At 35.1% G+C, this 18708-nt stretch overlaps 1 protein-coding gene across 1 annotated transcript in view; it reads right to left on the bottom strand.

The window, feature by feature from the left end:
• The window catches only part of LOC122496902 (WD repeat containing planar cell polarity effector), a 392211-nt gene that overhangs the window by 291309 nt on the left and 82194 nt on the right, over window positions 1-18708 (bottom strand). Inside the window, exons 2-6 of the mRNA XM_043603499.1 lie at window positions 11985-12069; window positions 8411-8458; window positions 7514-7564; window positions 6015-6085; window positions 5656-5715 (exon numbers count right to left, since the gene is read on the bottom strand). Of these exons, the coding sequence (XP_043459434.1) occupies window positions 5656-5715; window positions 6015-6085; window positions 7514-7564; window positions 8411-8458; window positions 11985-12045 (291 nt within the window). The 5' untranslated portion in view covers window positions 12046-12069. The remainder of the gene's footprint in view (window positions 1-5655; window positions 5716-6014; window positions 6086-7513; window positions 7565-8410; window positions 8459-11984; window positions 12070-18708) is intronic.

The raw sequence follows: 18708 nt of genomic DNA on the forward strand, positions 1-18708 counted from the left end.
TTGGTTTTCTAAAATTCACAAAATAGGCCTCTAATATTGATCTTTTTTCAGTCACTGAGTTCTTTCACACTGGAAATAAGCACCTTCCAGTTCTTGGAATTTTTCTTCTATCATTTTTTTGTTTCTTCCCTCCTGTTTCCTGTTAATTATTTACATATTAAACCTTCCGGCCTAATACCCTAATTTCCTTATCTTCTATTGCCTACTGTTCACCAAAATGTTCTTTTATCATTGTGGTCTGTGCTAGAGAGACATTTCAACTTAATCTTTCAATCCTTCTAGTATTTTTTTCTATTTATGCTGTCATATTTTGTTTGATTAATGTTTATTTTTGAGAGAGTGCATGCAAGCAGGGGAAGGGCAGAGAGAGAGGTAAAGAGGGAGAGAGAGAATCCCAAACAAGCTCTACACTGCCTGACGCAGGGCTCCATCTCACAAACTGTGAGATCATGACTTGAGCTGAAATCAAGAGTCAGACACTCAACCGACTAGACCACCCAGGTGCCCCTGCTGTCATATTTTTAGTTCCCAAGAGCTCCTTCCCCTTTTCCCAAACATCCCTTTCTTAAAAATAGCTTCCTATTCTTGTTTCAAAGATGCAACATCTCCTCTTACATCTCTGTGGGGATTAATTTTAAATCCCCAAATTTACTTCTGTTTATTGCATTGTCCCTGATTCTTTATCTTTTGTTTGTTTTAGACTCAGACTCCTAGATCTTAGATTTACAGATGGAGAATTCCCTCAAAAGCATCATAATCTGTAGCTCTCTGGTTATATTTAAAAGTAAATCTCGGGGCGCCTGGGTGGCGCAGTCGGTTAAGCGTCCGACTTCAGCCAGGTCACGATCTTGCAGTCCGTGAGTTCGAGCCCCACGTCGGGCTCTGGGCTGATGGCTCAGAGCCTGGAGCCTGTTTCTGATTCTGTGTCTCCCTCTCTCTCTGCCCTTCCCCCGTTCATGCTCTGCCTCTCTCTGTCCCAAAAATAAATAAACGTTGAAAAAAAAAATTAAAAGTAAATCTCTTTAAAAATTTATTGGGAGCTTGTTATGCAATGGCAGGTTTATTAACTTATAACTCCACTGTAAGGAGATTGGTTGGCACACCTACCTTTTCAAAGGAAACTACCAAATTTGTTACTTGTATCCTTTGCTCTGGGCCAGCAGGGGAGGGGAGGGAGGGAAGGAAAATATATTTTTTTCAGAGAAGGATCCTTTAAACAGGTTACACAGAGACATATACCTAGCTGCTAAAGAGGGGAAAGAGCTGAGGAAGATCTCATCATTCCAAATATAGACTCTCACTTAATCCCCTTATTCTCAGTCTAGCCACCTCACTTCTACTGAGTATTGTGCTTAGCATCTTCAAGTCCAGAAACCCCTTGGCATGGTGCTTCCAGAAAATAATTATCCCATCTCATTTGTTCCTTATACGGTCCGCCTCTAATTTTCCTGTTTTATCCTACATCTCACTCCCAGGCTAATCTCTATGCCTTCTCTCTAAACTCTTACTATCTTTTTACTAAACTTTACTTTCCTCTAAACTTTTACTATCTTTTTACTTGGTATCCTACAACTTAGCACTCATCAGTGTCTTAGTGATTTCATGTGTCTATATTCCTTGACTAGGTTATACTGAGGACTCAGCCCACATCTTACACTTCCTTAGTGCATCCCATATGGTGGCAGTCAATAAATATTGTGTGATAAGTTTTATATAAGTAATATGCTGTTTCTAATAGTTGTAATTTAAAGTCATCATGGTTTGCCAACTGTTATTTTATGAGAAAACCAAACTGATTTTCATACAATCGGATGAAAGGAAAGATCAGGTAATGATGCTATCAATTCTATAACTGAGAAAATTATGATAAAATGAGTTCCATAAACTCACAATCTATCTGTGATAGGTTTAGAAAATAATTTGTATTTTTACATAGCATGCCAAGTAATTCATTACAAGAACTAAAAAAAGAAAATGATCTTTTCTTGGCATTTTAAAATTGTACCTGGAAATGCAGAACTGCTATAGAAAGAAATCAGGGTAGAGCTGACTATATTGTATATTTTTGTAGTTGATTGTACATACACGATTCAAATAATTTAATCTAAAATCAACATGTGTGAGTTTACATCTATCTTAATAACACTGCTTTTAAATAATTATGCAATAACCTGCAAATATGAATGTGACTTGACTCACAATAATTTAACGAATTGAAAAATTCCACCATAGTGGTACACAATTTAATAGTCACTCAATGCTGAAACTATCATTCCCTTTGTAAAATATTTGTAAAATGAACAGTTTGTAAAACAGTTTAAGAAATTCAAAGCTGGAGGGGCACTTGGGTGGCTCAGACAGTTAAGTGTCTGACTTCGGCTGAGGTCATGATCTCACGGTTCGTGAGTTTGAGGCCCGTGTTGGGCTCTGTGCTGACAGCCCAGGGCCTAGAGCCTGCTTTGGATTCTGTGTCTCCCTCTCTCCCTCTGCCCCTGCCCGACTCATGCTCTGTCTCTCTCTCTCTAAAATAAACATTAAATTTTTTTTTAAAAAAGAAAAATTCAAAGCTGGAAATTATTAAACACGTTCTTAAAATAAAATGATTTTAGAAGACAGCCCCCAAAAAAGAGAGAGAAATATTTTGATAGCCAGTAAAACTAAAACTATAAATTACATCTCATACTTTTAAATGCATTTCAAACTAGGAATAGGCCTAGTTTGAAAAACAAACTTTAAAAAACAATTTTCCTACAGACATATATATAGGTAAGTCTTGATTTATAAACCGATTTGAATTTGCAAGTGGAGGGAATTATTTTTAAATGGTACAATTTACAGGTCACTGGATCAACAACATGAACTAAGTGTTGGTTTTTATGACAACTATAAAATCTCATTATTCAATAGAGGGGAAAATCCAAGCTCAAACTGTATCCTCTGAAATACTTTATGTTTCTGTAGTTGCCTTGCTAATTTCCAAACAATTGGACCTTCTGAAGAAATAAGGATCCCTTAAAAAGAAGAAACCCAAGATAAATTCTATAAGTCTTAAATTTGCCATTTTGGGGGGTAAAAAATTTATATCAGTTGAGGTGTGGCCACAGTCAAAGACTGAGAGTTCAACTTTATTAACACCAAGGTATTGAGGGAGTTTTTTCATCCCTTCTTTAAGAATATGTCGTGGTCAACTGTTGCCATCTTAGGGCTAAATATATGGAGAAAACTACTAATAGAAATTTAAGCACATGTTATCTTTAGAGCCGCCACACTGGATAATACACAAAAAGGAGGACCCTAGAGTAGCTTGGGGAGCACTGATTTTGCAACTAATAAAAGGTTAAGAGGATCCTTTTAAAAATTTAGCTTGAACACAAAATTTTTAACTTACTGTAATATAAGAGATCTTTAGGATAACACACATACACATATTTTTAGAAGACTTAGCTCACAGTCTTGTTTAGAAACTGAGGAAGATGACAGATAATGTTAGGAGGTCTCTCAAAGGCCCTAAAGATGTGGGACCAATCTGGACTAGTGGGCAGGGTGGAGGTCAAGTTATCTTACTAAAATAGATCATCATATCAAGAATGTGCTGGTATTAAAAGGACTATTATAACTTATCAATCACACAAATAAACCACAAAATATGACAGAACATAAAGAAGGATAAATTCCATTGGAAATATTAAAAGTGACTCATTGGTACAACAGCCTCAGAAACCACTATTGTCAGTTTGATGTAAATTACAAAAGTTTATATATATTCTATCATGAAAATTCCTTTTCTGCATTGAATTAATTCAATAGTGAGGGGTGTCCTTCTCCTGATTCCACCTATATACAAAACACACAAAGTTGCTTAAAAATTAAAATGCAATAACGTCTATTTAAAAAGGATTGCCTATTGGGATGCCTCACTGCATATTTTAAGATGCCTGACATGTTCCAACTTACCCTGTGCGATGGTAAGGGTGAGGCCACAAGACACACCTCTTACTATAGGTAGTAGGCTTGCCCTCCAGTCAAATAATTTTGAGCCTGCTTTTAAGGTGAGTAATGGCATTGAGAAGCACAATTTGAGTTGTATTAAGTTTAAAACTTTCTGGAGCATATTTTGTATTCAAGTCTTAAAGTCTGATTAAAAGTTTAGTGAAAACGAATTATGAGTTTTTACGTAATTTCACCCTTTGAATACATTCCTAAATCAAATTTAAAAAGTATTATGCTTCTAATAATATTAATTCAGCCTAGCAAACATGCTCTGGAAAATAATAATTCATGCCATTTGAGGAGGTAACTAAATAGTTACCTTCATGAATAAAAGTAGACTAGTTTAAACAAAAAATGAGGAAAAACTAGACTCCACTGAAATGATAGCCCATATTCAAATATTCAGTTAAGATATGTTCCTAATAACCATAAATTCAATGTTGTAGATTTATGGATACAGCCATGGGCCTAAACCTCAAACAAGAGTAGTCAGACCTAAAATAAATCACATTATAAACAAGTCAGTATTTAAATCCATACAGGATATTCAATTCCATAAAAGTTATAATTAGTAGTAGTACTCATGTAACTTCAATTACATGTATGAGAATATAACTTAATGATTCTTTTAATCATAAACAAGTCTAATTTTTCTAGGCAACTAGTATTTCTTAAGTGTATAAACAAAGTTGAGGAATTTGTCCATTATTTTGTGATCCAAGGTCAACTAATTATTATGTCCTGAATCTAGACCCATTCAAGATGTAGCTCCTGTTGTCTAGGCCCAAACTGTGCTAACAGAACTTTCTGTAATGGAAATGTTCTGTATCTATATTGTCCATATGATATATGCGGCTACTGAGCACTTAAAATATGGGTAGTGCAACTTTAATTTAATTCTAATTAGTTTCAATTTATTTTTATTTATTTATTTTTTTAATTTTTTTTTTTTTAACATTTATTTATTTTTGAGACAGAGACAGAGCATGAACAGGGGAGGGGCAGAGAGGAGAGGGACAGAATCTGAAACAGGCTCCAGGCTCTGAGCTGTCAGCACAGAGCCCGACGCGGGGCTTGAACTCACTGACCATGAGATCATGACCTGAGCCAAAGTCGGACGCTTAACCGACCGAGCCACCCAGGCGCCCCTCAATTTATTTTTAAATAGCCACAGTAACTGGTAGCTATGATATTAAACAGCACAACTTAGAGGGTTCAAAAAATAAGAGCAAATGTCTTGTTATGTTAGGTCTAACTCCAGTCCACTTGTTGACTTCCATAAGCATCGTACTCACAAATGCCTGCTAGAGTGATAGGCCAAAAAACCTTCTGCCCTATGGTTTTATCTTCATTCAAAAATATGATTAAATCTATGCCAGTAAACATCTAATATGACATTCAGACAAATCCAAACAAAATATACCATCCAAAAAGATTTTTATTAGCATTTATAGTGTCAGTACAACTATACTGACTAATGAGGCAGCCTGGTGGCCTGTGTCAATCTGTCTAATGTTAGTTCTAGAATGACTAGAATTCAAACTATGAAATATCCCCTCTTAAAAAGGTTTTGTCCATTACCTATCATAACACAAGAATACCAATTACTGCATAGTTTTCAGCTCCACTGGTTAAACACTGCAAAATCATGTCAAACCATTTTACCTGACAGACATATTTGTTCTTCCATTTGCTCAGCACACAGTGACTGTTTTGCATCAGCTCCTGAAGGAAACAGAAAAAGAGACAATGTAGTTGGCTATACACACTGTTGTTATCAGTTAAAGTGTTTCTGATTCGCAAGCAAAAAAAACCCAAAAAAGCAAAAGTCCAAAACAAAACAAAACAAAACAAAAAAAAGATCAGCATGCCACACAAAGATGCAACTGTTTTGGAACTCCTCACTAGACAAAAGCAAAGCTATCATCACTAGGAGAGTTGATCCTTTATGAAAATTAAAGCTGTTGAAAGATGTTTTAAAATAGATTTGTTTGTTGCCATTTTTGAAACTTTTGGAAAGATACCTCCAACTCCTTGAGTGAGTCTCGAAGTTTTTCTGGGCGTCTATTTTTGAGTGTCCATGGATAATCTCGTGCTGGCAAATGAAACATGTACTACAGTTAGTTAAACATGATTTAAAAAGGAAACACTGCTGAGCAGTGTGCCTTGGGAGGATTAAAATAAAACACCTCCTTAATTGAGAGGAAGTGGGCTTCATTTCCATCATCAAATAACAGTCTTTTCAAAAGCTTTGTCATAGGAACAGGATTTTTACCACAAAACAATCTCGGTGATCATAATTTTATGATGACAACCAAAGTGGCTCAGAGAATCCCTGGGAAAGTTTCCTTGTCCTGTGAATCTAGTACCTAATTGTAAATGACCAATTCTTTGCCAGAGAAGTAACTTTTTCACATGAATAATTAAAAGTTCAATCCTAAATTTTAAAGTAAACATCACCTATTAACATTTTTATTTAAAATGATCCTCTTTAAAAGCTATACCGCAATTCAATAATGATAAGCCTTTTTTTGTTTTAAATGCATTTAATTAAAAGATAAAATTATTCTTTAGTAGAAACTCAATGTTAGCTTAAGACAAACTAAAAATAGTTTACTTAAAAGAATAACATGTTAAATCATTACAATGATATCTCTTTCATCAGGAAAATAAATTCATCTTTGAGTTCTCCTAAATAATAATTCTAAATAAAAGTTATACATATGTGCATATGTTCTGTATGCATCTTCCTATAATATATAGTGTATATAGTATATATAGTCATTTAAATTTTACAGAATTACTATGTATCTTATTTCAGAAAATTAATTTCATTCTATAAACATAATGTATGATGTATAGAGCATATGTACAAGGTTTTAAATTGATGTTGCAGCTACTAATACAGCATTTAAAAAATTAAATGTCAGCTTGACCATTTAAAACAAGGGAACAAGTAGGATTTTCAGCTCTAACTGTATTATATATAAAACTTAAATTATATTTAATTTCACTCATCAAAACCATATTTCATTGTAGCCAAATTACATATATAATGTATTTATATACCTGAGATAAGGCTAGAAAGAATAAAATGCTAATATTAATCATTACAAATTTTTGTTCTTTTTTACAAATTTTATTTTCTTAAAATGGGTAATATGTATTAATCATTTAGGTATGGTATGTATAATAAAACATTATCAGAATTTAAATATGATATACTTACTTTAAATATAATAAATGATATAAATATGGTTCATTAAGAAAGTTTATGTTCACACAAGCATAGATCTTGTTCAAAACTAGACAGAGATTTCAAAGGTCTGAATTAGAAGTGCCTAAGAAATATAACTCTCATGTTTATATACCTCAACAATGGGAATTTACAATTAAAGAAATTTGGAGGGAGTAACATTTCCTACTTGTACAGAAAGCTTAAAAAAATGTTTAAGACTGAATCTTCAGGGATATTAAAACTCCAGTTTTATAATAATTACAAAAAAATATAAAGTAAGCTTACATTCTGCCAGCTTATGCTTTTCTTCTAAGTCACCATGCTCTGTCACTGATACTGTGGCAGAAGAGAGAAGGAAGAAAATAAAAATGGAAGTTATTTTAATTTTAATACTTTGTATTTTGAAATGCACATATATAATGTATATTATGCACGTTGTTGAGATTAATGAGTTATGTTAAATTTTTAAGAGGCTGGTGAAAAAATGCCATAATGTGGATGTTTTCATTTCATAGAGGTATTTCTTAAATTTGTAGTGCAAAGGCTTACATCACACAACAGGTGGGCCAATATCCTGAGCTCACAATCTCATCAGATAGGGAAGAGAACTGCAACGGAGTCCAGAATAGAAGCTGCTTCAGTCTGTCATCAGAACCATGAAGCTAGCCTATTAACCACCAAGCTAAGCATACAGGATGCCCACCCCAGCACCACTTCAACAGAGACCAAAACAGGAAGTAACTAGCTAGAAAGACCTTTTGGCCCATCATGAAACTTCTGGGATTAACAGGATTAATCAGATAAAGAAAATTGATCATTCACTCAGAAATGCCTATTTCAGATATCAGGTGAGGATCCGGGAGGCCAGCACCAGTGGGACCCACGCATTAACAATGCCCTCTACTGGGACACTGATAAATAAACGTGAATAGACTGTCCAGTTATCAGTCGGATCGGCAGTAAAATGAACATTTTCATGTTCTTCTACAGCATTTTCTCAATATTGCTTTATTTTATACAGAACAGATATCAACCTCAACATTTTTCTAAAGGACTAAAATGACTTTTTTTTAATTTTACAATTTACCTAATGCTCAAAAAAGGGTTTTTTTTAATGGTCAGTATTTTACAGTTTAAAATATTTCATTTATAAAAATTAGTTGTATAGAATAGATACTTTACCTGCTGGGTCTTTCTTGTCATAATACTGGTAGATCCCTATGTCTCTATCTATAGAAAAGAAGAAATAACATTAGATTGTGATAAAAAGTTCTGGGAAATAAGAAGCCAAACCATGCTATATATATGTCAGGATTGGGGTTGGGAGTGGGTAGGCAGGAAGGAGGACATAAACCATCTTTTTATGTTACTAGAAATAAATAAGATCAAAAGTATATGCGTTCATCTATTCCAGGGATATGTGGGAACTGGAAGGTTTATCAATCTAATTAGAAAAGATTTACACAAAACTGGAAGGGCATGAGGAAAGGAGCAGTAAAAAACTGAAATCATAAGACCAACTTTTCTCTTTCACACTTCCTCTGATATTTTTCACAGGGTGCTACCAAAAGGAACTGCCACTAAGCAACGCCATATGAAATTAGTGGATGGAAATGCCCTGTTGGATTCTGAGTTGTTGCTTGCTTTTCTCCAGTTTAGCTTGAATCTAGTACAGTGCTTGGGGGAAATTTGCAGGAGAAAAAGAAAATTAGAGGAAAGCATGGGTAAGTTACCTGAAGCCTTTTTGGATTCAAAAAACCTTCCAAATGCATTCAAATTCAGATGTTCTCCTGGGACTAAAAAGCAAAGCAAGGCTTCCTAGAGTGATTTAACCAAGGACTCTGTCTTTGCAACTGAATTACAGGAAAACAAAATAACTGTGTCCATTTTGTTCCTATATGTGAATAGTGAAATATTTTTCCTTTGAATTAACATTTGTTTCCCTCCATGCAAAATAATTCTAGTTACTAACAAAAGAATGCAACTGTTTCTGAAGAAGTGGAAGCAGTACAGGCTGCCCCCTAGTGACTGACTGCTCCAAACTTTCTCAAACTAAATGAAACTTTCAAAAGAGGTATTACAGCTATAGCCAATTTTTTAAATAGAGTTGTTAAAAATATTCAATCCTGTGTACTTACTAAAGCTCCATTCTATTTACCATGCCACTAATTGGAACACATCATTTTTTTTTTAAGATTTTATTTTTAAGTAATCTCCACACCCAACATGGGGCTCGAACTTACAACCCTGAGGTCAAGAGACTGCTCTTTTGACTGAGCCAGCTATGCGCACAGAGACATATAATTTTAAAGAATGAAGTTTACTTCTATTATTTAGATTAAAAATATTTAATAAGGGGTGACTGGGAAAGGTTATAAGTAGGGCTCCTAAGATACTGATAATATTTTATTTCTTGAGTGATTTTATGGGCATGTTCATTTTTTGATAGCTCAAAATATGCCCTTATGATCTTTATACTTTTCAATATATATAAAAAGGTAGGCTTTCAATAAAAAGGTAGACTTTTTTAAAATCTAAGAACCATAAGCATTATTTACATGGGCAATGTGTCCTCATATAATATTCCATCATTAGATGCAGCCAAATATTTATAACTCTAGAACAGAACTATGAAGACCATAAAGGCCCTTGAATTCTTTTTATTTTTTTTAACCTTTTTTAAAAAAATTTATTTAAGTAATCTCTATAGCCAATATGTGGCTCCAGCTCATGACCTGGAGATCAAGGGTCACATGCTCTTCTGAGATAACCAGGCACCCCAAGAACCCCGAATTCTGCATCTGACCCAGAGTAGGCTGTCAAAACCCAATCAGAGCCTAAGCTGGATGAGGAGAGTGTCCATGCAGAATGTCAGGCTGACAGTGTATCAGAACCACAGGTGTCCTTTTCACCGAAGGACATTCACATGGGGCAATGGCCAAATGTGGGTGTCTAGGTGAGGAAGACATCCACATATGGGAAGAGCCCAACATGGTATGTCAGAACCAATGTGAAATGAGAAGGGCATCCACATAGGGGAGGGAATGCCCGCTGAGATAGAAGACTGAGTGCATACAGGGTGATTAAGTAAGAAAAGATATGGGAGTCCCAGGTTTCTCACTGTCAGAGAAGAGAAATACAAATATAGAAAGGGAGAAAATTAGAATGAACCCTCTGCTGGTAGATTAGAATTGATTTTCAATAGAGATAGATACAAAAATGAATATAGATGTAAATATATGTACATACATACATACCCTAGGCTCTGCCCACTGAGAGCCTAGTAAAAATGATACTCCAATAGCAATAAGCATACCTAAAGCACCGCTGACTTCTAGATACCACTTCCCTCTAAAAGGAACCAAGCTACTTAGAGAAGTAACTGATTCCAGCACGTTAGGGAATCTTTCTGTTGTGCCAGAAAGAATGGAAATGCTTAAATACTGATAGGGACCTGTCACAAAGACATAGACTCAGCTTGAGTGGGGTCCCACTGGCCACATCAGAAACAATTTAAATATCAAAATAAATAATGATAGTAATGGATTAAAACCATTGAATAGGAAACCTGAGTCCACAGGGATAAGATAAATAATAAATATACTTAAAGTTTAATAAGAAACAATACATTTACATAATCTCAAAATATCTCCCTATGAAATACTAATTAACTCCAAAGGAAAAGTAACTTTGCAGTGGAGAATACTACCAGACACAATCTTAATGATCATAAACATTATCAATAAAGACACAAATTGAAATTGTACACCACCCAATTAGGATGTGCTGAAAATACAACACCTCTTCTGGGATATTCACATCAAACATATATAATCTGAAACTTCAGATTTGTAAAAAAAAAACTTCAAACTTATCCAAATACAGGGGCCTGTTATAAAATAATTGGCATAAAATCTTCAAAACTGTTAAGGTCACAAAAGTTAAAAAATAAATAAAAATTTTAAGGATGAAAGACAGGAGTAATGTGTGTTTTAACAATGCTTATTAGTATTATGGGATAAAGTATGTATTGTTAGGAAATATCTTTTTAAAAATCTTCTCTTTTGGGGCACCTGGGTGGCTCAGTCAGTTAAGTGTCAGACTCTTGATTTTTGATCAGGTCATGGTCTCACGGGTTTGTGGGATCGAGCCCACATCAGGCCCCATGTCGGGCTCGGTGCTGGGAGTATAGAGCAAAGAAATCCAAAGAACATGAATATAATTAATTGTACACCTTAGCTGTATGTTTGAAATATTACCTTTTTTTTTTTTTAAGTAGGATTCACGCCCAGTGCAGAGCCCAACATGGGGCTTGAACTCATGACCTTGAGATCAACACCTGAGCTGAGATCAGAGTTGGATGCTTAACCAACTGAGCCACCTAGGCACCCCTGAAATGTTATCTTAATATCAAATAGAAATACCTTTACCATTAGTTAGCCTACAAATATTTATGAATATAAGTCAGTCATTAGGAACAATCCCAGGAAAAAATTGAACATGTATATCTCCTAAACGGAAACAAATATTAGACCAATATAATTTTCACAACAGAAAATCTAACTCAAATTGAAAAAATAACTTATTCAGAGTAACTAAAAATAATTATTTTTTTCATTAGCCAATTTTTCATTAAGTATAAAAAAAATAATGCAACTCCAGCAGAAGAATCTAAACTCTAATCTTTGCTAGTACTTACTTATAACATTGTAACTTATATTTGAAAATGACTGAAATTAATCCAGAGATCATTTACCCCCAATGTGTAAGGTATTCTTCAAAGACCACAGGTGCAGTTCAGTCAAGCAGAAAGACATCTGAAGGCAGAAGAAATCTCTGTCCTGTTTAAAAAATAATTAAAAAGAAATGCCAATTATCTTCCATTGTCAATAAAACCAAGATCTCTTAGAAAAATAATAGAATCATCTGACACTACTAATATTTGAGATATGGCCCATTAGAATAAACATATTTTAATGTACCCTTGGTTAACCATCAAGAAATAAACTCTAGGAAAAAAAAAATACACTCTTCCTAAATGTAGTATGTCATCTCATTGAGAAATGTGATAACATGAAAATATATGTTTGAATCTTCAGTAACTTGTTTGATTTTTAAGGCTCTGAGTATATTTAGAATTATTTCATACTTAAGCATTTTAAGAACATTTTTAAGAAAAGGAAACATCTGGGAACTAGTGTATTATGCTAAGTGAAATAAGTCAGAGAAAGATAAATATCATATGATTTCATTCATATGTGGGATTTAAGAAACAAAACAGATGAACATAGGGGAAGGGAAGCAAAAATAATATAAAAACAGAGAGGAAGGCAAACCATAAGAGACTCTTAAATACAGAAAATAAACAGGGTTACTAGAGGGCTTTGCATGGGGGGGGGAGGGATGGGCTAAATGGGTGATGGGCATTAATGAGGGCACTTGCTGTGATGAGCACTGGGTGTTGTATGTTAAGTGATGAATCACTAACTTCTACTCCTGAAATCATTATTGCATTATTATATGTTAACTAAATTGGATTTAAATAAAATTTTAAAATTTTAAGAATTTAAAAATAAATATTTATTTAAAAAAAGAAAAGGAAACATCTGTTAGGTAATTATTACATATAAACACATTTTGTATTGTATTTTTAATATACAAAGCAAATATTTATCATCTCCCACATACAAACAAGCTAATTAGAGTGGAATTTGTAGGGCACCTGGTTGGCTCAATCAGTTAAGCGTCGGACTTCAGGCTCAGGTCATGATCTCGCGGTCTGTGAGTTTGAGCCCCTCATCAGGCTCTGTGCTGACAGCTCAGAGCCTGTAGCCTGCTTCAGATTCTGTGTCTCATTCTCTGCCCCTCCCCCACTCACGCTCTGTCTCTCAAAACTGAATAAATGTTAAAAAAAATAATAATTGGGGCACCTGGGTGGCTCAGTCGGTTGAGCGTCCGACTTCGCTCAGGTCACGATCTCACGGTCCGTGAGTTCGAGCCCCGCATCAGGCTCTGTGCCGACAGCTCGGAGCCTGGAGCCTGCTTCGGATTCTGTGTCTTCCTCTCTCTCTGGCCCTCCCCCCATTCATGCTCTGTCTCTCTCTGTCTCAAAAATAAATAAATGTTAAAAAAATTTTTTTTAAATAATAATAATAATAAAGTGGAATTTGCAAAGTAAATGGTATATAGTTACTATTACAAAAAGTATTTACTTAAAGGTAAATGTGTGAAACCACAGTAGTGAATGTTCAGATTAGTTTGTTAATCTGCATCTCATTGTAGACCCAGATACAGTATTCTACTCTAATTACATTAGGAAAAAAAAAAAGAAAACAAGATAACAAAAGAGTACATGGAGTATTTCTCCCATTTTTAATATCAAGAGCTAGTGATGGTTATTACTGATACTTTTTCATGAAGGAGAACCCCATTAATTTGGACTAATTGGAGGAAGACCAATATGAATGAGTAAAAAAGTCAACATTTTACAAGTATTTGAAAGAAATTTATTTAACTTCCAAATGTTTGCTTAGAAATACATACAGTACTATACTATGTGGATAGTTCACTATGTGTTAGAAATACATAAACTATTGGTATCTTCTTTACAGAGATCACAAAAGAATTGCTCTTTCCAATAAAATTCTGAATAACAAAGAAAGCCTGAAAAATATTTATGACTTTTGTAGACATAGGAAAAAGCTCCCAGCTTCTTTAACATTAGGAGTGACTAAAAACATTTCCCATATTATTCATAAGGGTGATAACCCCAAATAATTTTAGACATAGTAGAAACTTCTTTCATCCTTCCTTTACCTTTACATTTGACCTCAATGTATTAATAATCAAGGAATAGATGCATGTTCAGATAACAAGATGCAGTGTGCCAATATTGAAACAGCAGAGTGAACAATGGCAGCATAAAATAAGGGCCAAGCCTGCCTGGAACAGTGGGGCTCTGAAAAAGCTACAGAGAAGTTGTGAAATGTCAGCAGAGCATCAAAGGTGCATAGGATTTCACCAGTTAAATGATAACAAAGAAAATGATGATGATAGCAACAGGCAATACTCGCTAAATACCTCATGAAAAGCATTGTTCTAAACATTATATATATATATTAACTTATTTAACCCTCATAGCTACCCTTTGAAGTAGTACAATTATTACTCCTATAATGAAGAAACTGAGGGACTGAGAAGTCACATAGCCAGCAGTTAGCTGAGGCAGACTTTGAATAGACACAGACTGGCTCCAGAATCTGTGCTTGAAACCAGAGCACTCTATAGTATTGGGCTATCTAGAAGGGTGGGAGGGAGAATAGGTAGCAGTGTTGGGTACAAGGATGGCATATCCCAGGCATGGCAGTAGATTAAAATGCATGGTAGAAAGTGACAGAAGGCATGCCTGGGTGGCTCAGTCGGTGAAGCATCCAACTCTTGGTTTCGGCTCAGGTCATGATCTCGAGGTTCGTGAGATGGAGCCGCAAGCTGAGAGCGCAAAGCCTGCCTGGGATTCTCTTCTCTTCTCTCTCTCTCTGCCCCTCCCCTGCTCGCATTCTCTATCTCAAAAAATAAACTTTAAAAAAAAAGAAAAAGAAAGTGATAGAAAAATGCAATTGCAAAGGGTAACAAGGAAACAGACTATAAAAATAATAGAAATGTTTGGACTGATCTGAGTTCACTCTCTTCTGTGAAGTGCCTTAAAAAGGTTAGAGATAGAACAAAGGACCCTTCAATCCCCAGAGCTGCCCAGCTGTCACCAGAAGCTGGCTGCCACTGTATGTAGGTATGGGGTAGAAGAGCTATGAGAGGATGAAGTTTCTTATCAGTAGGCAGTACAGAAAAAGTGGTATTAAGCTAATTACAACTTTTTCAATTCAACTGAACTTTATCTTGCAGAGTTGTCTCCTTGGGAGTGACTCTAGTGAGGCTACTATTACTTAAAATATTTCCAAAGCCATATTCTTTGGAATTGTTTTCAGTTAGTTTTATGAGGCTCATTTCAGGATTACTTTATGGTATACTTTTTTAAAAACCAAAATACTTACTGTTTTAGAACATGTAAACTGCACCCTTCTCATTTGGATGGGTGAGGTCTAGAATACTGGTTTAAAGAAACAGCTAATAAATGAAATATTTACTTGCATTTAGAAAGCTTAATGAGTATATTCTAGACCCTAACTGCCTGGTTTCTTATTCTAACTTCTCAGTTTACTACCTAACTTGGAAAACTGACATAGCTTCTCTAAGTTCCCCAAGATATAAAATGGCCATAATAAAGTACCTACCTCAGGGACTATCTCAAGGGCACTTTTATTCAATTAATTTATTGTTGCCATTGTTGCTGCTGCTACTGCTATTACTCTGTATGTCTAGCACTATGCAAATTTATATGAAAAAAACACAAGGAGCATGTTACATACAATCTCTGACCTTAGACAGTAATTTCACAAGGTGAAATGAATGAAATGAATAAATGAATAAAACTCTGTACTCCTAAGTACAGAGTACAATAGGGATTTTATAAAAGAAAAACATGTATCTGTAGAGAAGTTTCTACACAAGAGAAAGTATTTGGATTAGGACATGCAAATGGGTTAATATTTCACTGGGAACAGAGAAGAATGGATGTGATGAAACAGGAGCATATTTCTTCTGATATTAAGTATCAAAGGTCACAACTTTTAGACTACACTAGAAAATAAAAATTCACATTCTTCAATTCAGTGTCTATTCAGACACCAATAATTAGGATTTATGACAATGTAGACAAAGACAAGGCTGAAATTTAGCTGTTATTAGATACATAAAAAGTTTTATTATGCAAATTAAATATAAAGTTTTACAGCTAAAGCCAAAAAGGCCACACCTTTACTTATATATCAAAAGAAGACTGCACTTGAAACTCTGCTTTTTTTTTTCCAATTTAAGTCAATTCAATAATAAAGAATTTGTCAAAACTTTTCCCTAATAGCAGAAATGGAGAGAAAAGAATACTTTTCCTTGTAATTCACATTGGCCATTTCTAAGAAGCAGGAATGCTTTTAACCTGAAAACCAATAGATCCACTGTCCATATTTTTACTAAGTTTGAAACTCCTATAGTACTCAGAAATTACAGTTGGGGGAGAACAAGCAAAATGAGGTCCGTGGAGAGCTTCAAATGTCAAGTGCAAACAAAGCCTGTGACCCTTTGTATTTGGACATAAAAAGAAGTTCTGAGAATCGTATGGGTTTGAGCCTATGATCTGGACTTGTCTTCCAGGTAGGTCAGTACCAAAGATTCATGTCTAGTCCCAATGGAGTGGGAACACTGAGAAAGATGCCCTAGTTCTCAAAATGCTCTGATACATAAATATTATCAATTTGTATTGATATTATTTCCCACTAAAAAATACAGGACAAAGGAAGAGAGGGGCATTCTGCTTTACAAAGGACCCCTTTGGGGGCACCTGGATGACTCAGTATGTTAAGCAACTGACTCTTGATTTCAGCTCAGGTCATGATCTCACAGTCGTGAGATCTAGCCCTGCATTGGGCTCCACACTGGGTGTGGAACCTGCTTAAGATTCATTCATTCATTCATTCATTCATTCTCTCTCTCTCTCCTCCCTCCCTTCCTCTCCCTCAGTCCCTTCCCTGCTCATAAGCATGCACATGTGTATATACACACAAGCTCTCTCTCTCTCAAAAAAAAATTGTAATAAATAAATAAATAAAAACAAAGGACCCCTTTGTGGAACATTTGGTTTAGGGCAATAGCTGTAGAGGATGATACCCAGCTAGCTGTAGAGGATGACACCCAGCAGAAAGTAAGCAGGCCTGGCAGCCATTTGGATAAACATAGTCAACAAAAGTGTGGGATCCAGACAAAATGGGATCCACCCCAGCAAAAGTAGACATGGTGGCCAAGGAGTAATCCATACCACCTGGAGAAACAGCAATAATCAGGCGATGGAGTAAGCCTAACAAATAGTTGGGTGAGGCAAGTGAGAAGAAAATAACCAATGCCCATTAGTAAATAATTGTACTTGTTTATGAGCACATGTGACAACCCCTGCAGACTCCCCAAAATACATACAATTAAGGAGGCTTTGCAGGAGTCATACCCTAGCAGGTAGGCCAAAGATAGTCAAATAGGGGTTATTCATCCTTCTTTTCCCCTGAACTTTAAATATCTGCTGATAAGACCATATAAGACTAAAAAGAATTAATGGAGTAAATAAAACAAGTTTATAAAAATCTACAATAACTACATGGGCACAGTGACAGGGGACCAAGTAACTATCCTTTTTAGCCCTCAAGATGTCTTGCCATCTTTACACTGTGCAGGTTCTTTAAAAGATACAGACCTTTAAACGTCTTGCATCTTACTCAAGAATGTCACCAGTTAAAAGGAATGCTGGTAATTTCCTCATTTGAAAAATTGCCTGGAGGAAGTAGTCAAGACTGAGCTTGTATTATTCAAATACTGTATTAGTGCATAAATAGTTGTTTTAAAGGAGGGTAAGAAAAGAATTTCAGAAGAATGATGGATTCTGCATTGTGGGATTGGGGTGTGAGCAGAGATTAAAAAGGGATAGAAATAGGGAGTGCCTTAAAAAGTTAGCTGAGAAATGCTGTCCCTATTCAGTGCCCTTGTCCATTTCTTGGAGTAAAATCCAATGCACAATTTAGAGCTAGAACAAAAGTAGCCATTTAAGGGGTTATGTGAAAAAAAATGATTTAGTAAAAAATATAGCAAATAATAATCCAAATGAAAAGAAAAAGGAAAAACCTCTACAACAACAAAATGCCCATAATTTTTATGTTAAAATAATTTAAACTTCTACAGTTTTCTACTTAAATTCTGTAAGGTAGTTGATGACCGTCCCAGATGCCCCAGAAGCCCATCCTGAACCTAAACCTGCGATCTCCATGAGAGAATAAGCAGCATGATTTAAATTAATCTTGACCTAAATCTAGATGATTGTTCTGCTGTAGAGGCAGAATCTATGACAGTCCAAATATTGATTCATTCATTCATTCATTCATTCATTCATTCATTCATAGTGCACACAAGCGAGCAGGGGAGGAGCAGAGAAAAAGGGAGAGAATCCCAAGCAGGCACTGCTCTGACAGTTCAGAGCCCGATGTGGGGCTCAATCTCACAAACCATGAGATAATGACCTGAGCCAAAATCAAGAGTCAAACACTTAACCAACTGAGCCACAAAGGTACCTCTATGACACCAAATTTTGAGGACAAAATGGTGAGAGGATCCTTCTTACTTTTTACTTCCATTTTTAAAAAGTTTAAAGCCTTCCCTTCAAAACTGGTTACATTGTAATAAATCAATATTTATTTGCCTTAAGAAAATTGTTACCATATAGACTAAATTTTAAGAAAGTAACATGCAAAATAAAAACAGCTGTGTTAAAACACTGCAACTTGCTTTACTTTTGATAATTTTTCTTTTGAAAAAGAAAAACTATGTTTTAG

The sequence above is a fragment of the Prionailurus bengalensis genome, chromosome A3 (assembly GCF_016509475.1).
Source record: "Prionailurus bengalensis isolate Pbe53 chromosome A3, Fcat_Pben_1.1_paternal_pri, whole genome shotgun sequence".
Classification (NCBI taxonomy): domain Eukaryota; kingdom Metazoa; phylum Chordata; class Mammalia; order Carnivora; family Felidae; genus Prionailurus; species Prionailurus bengalensis.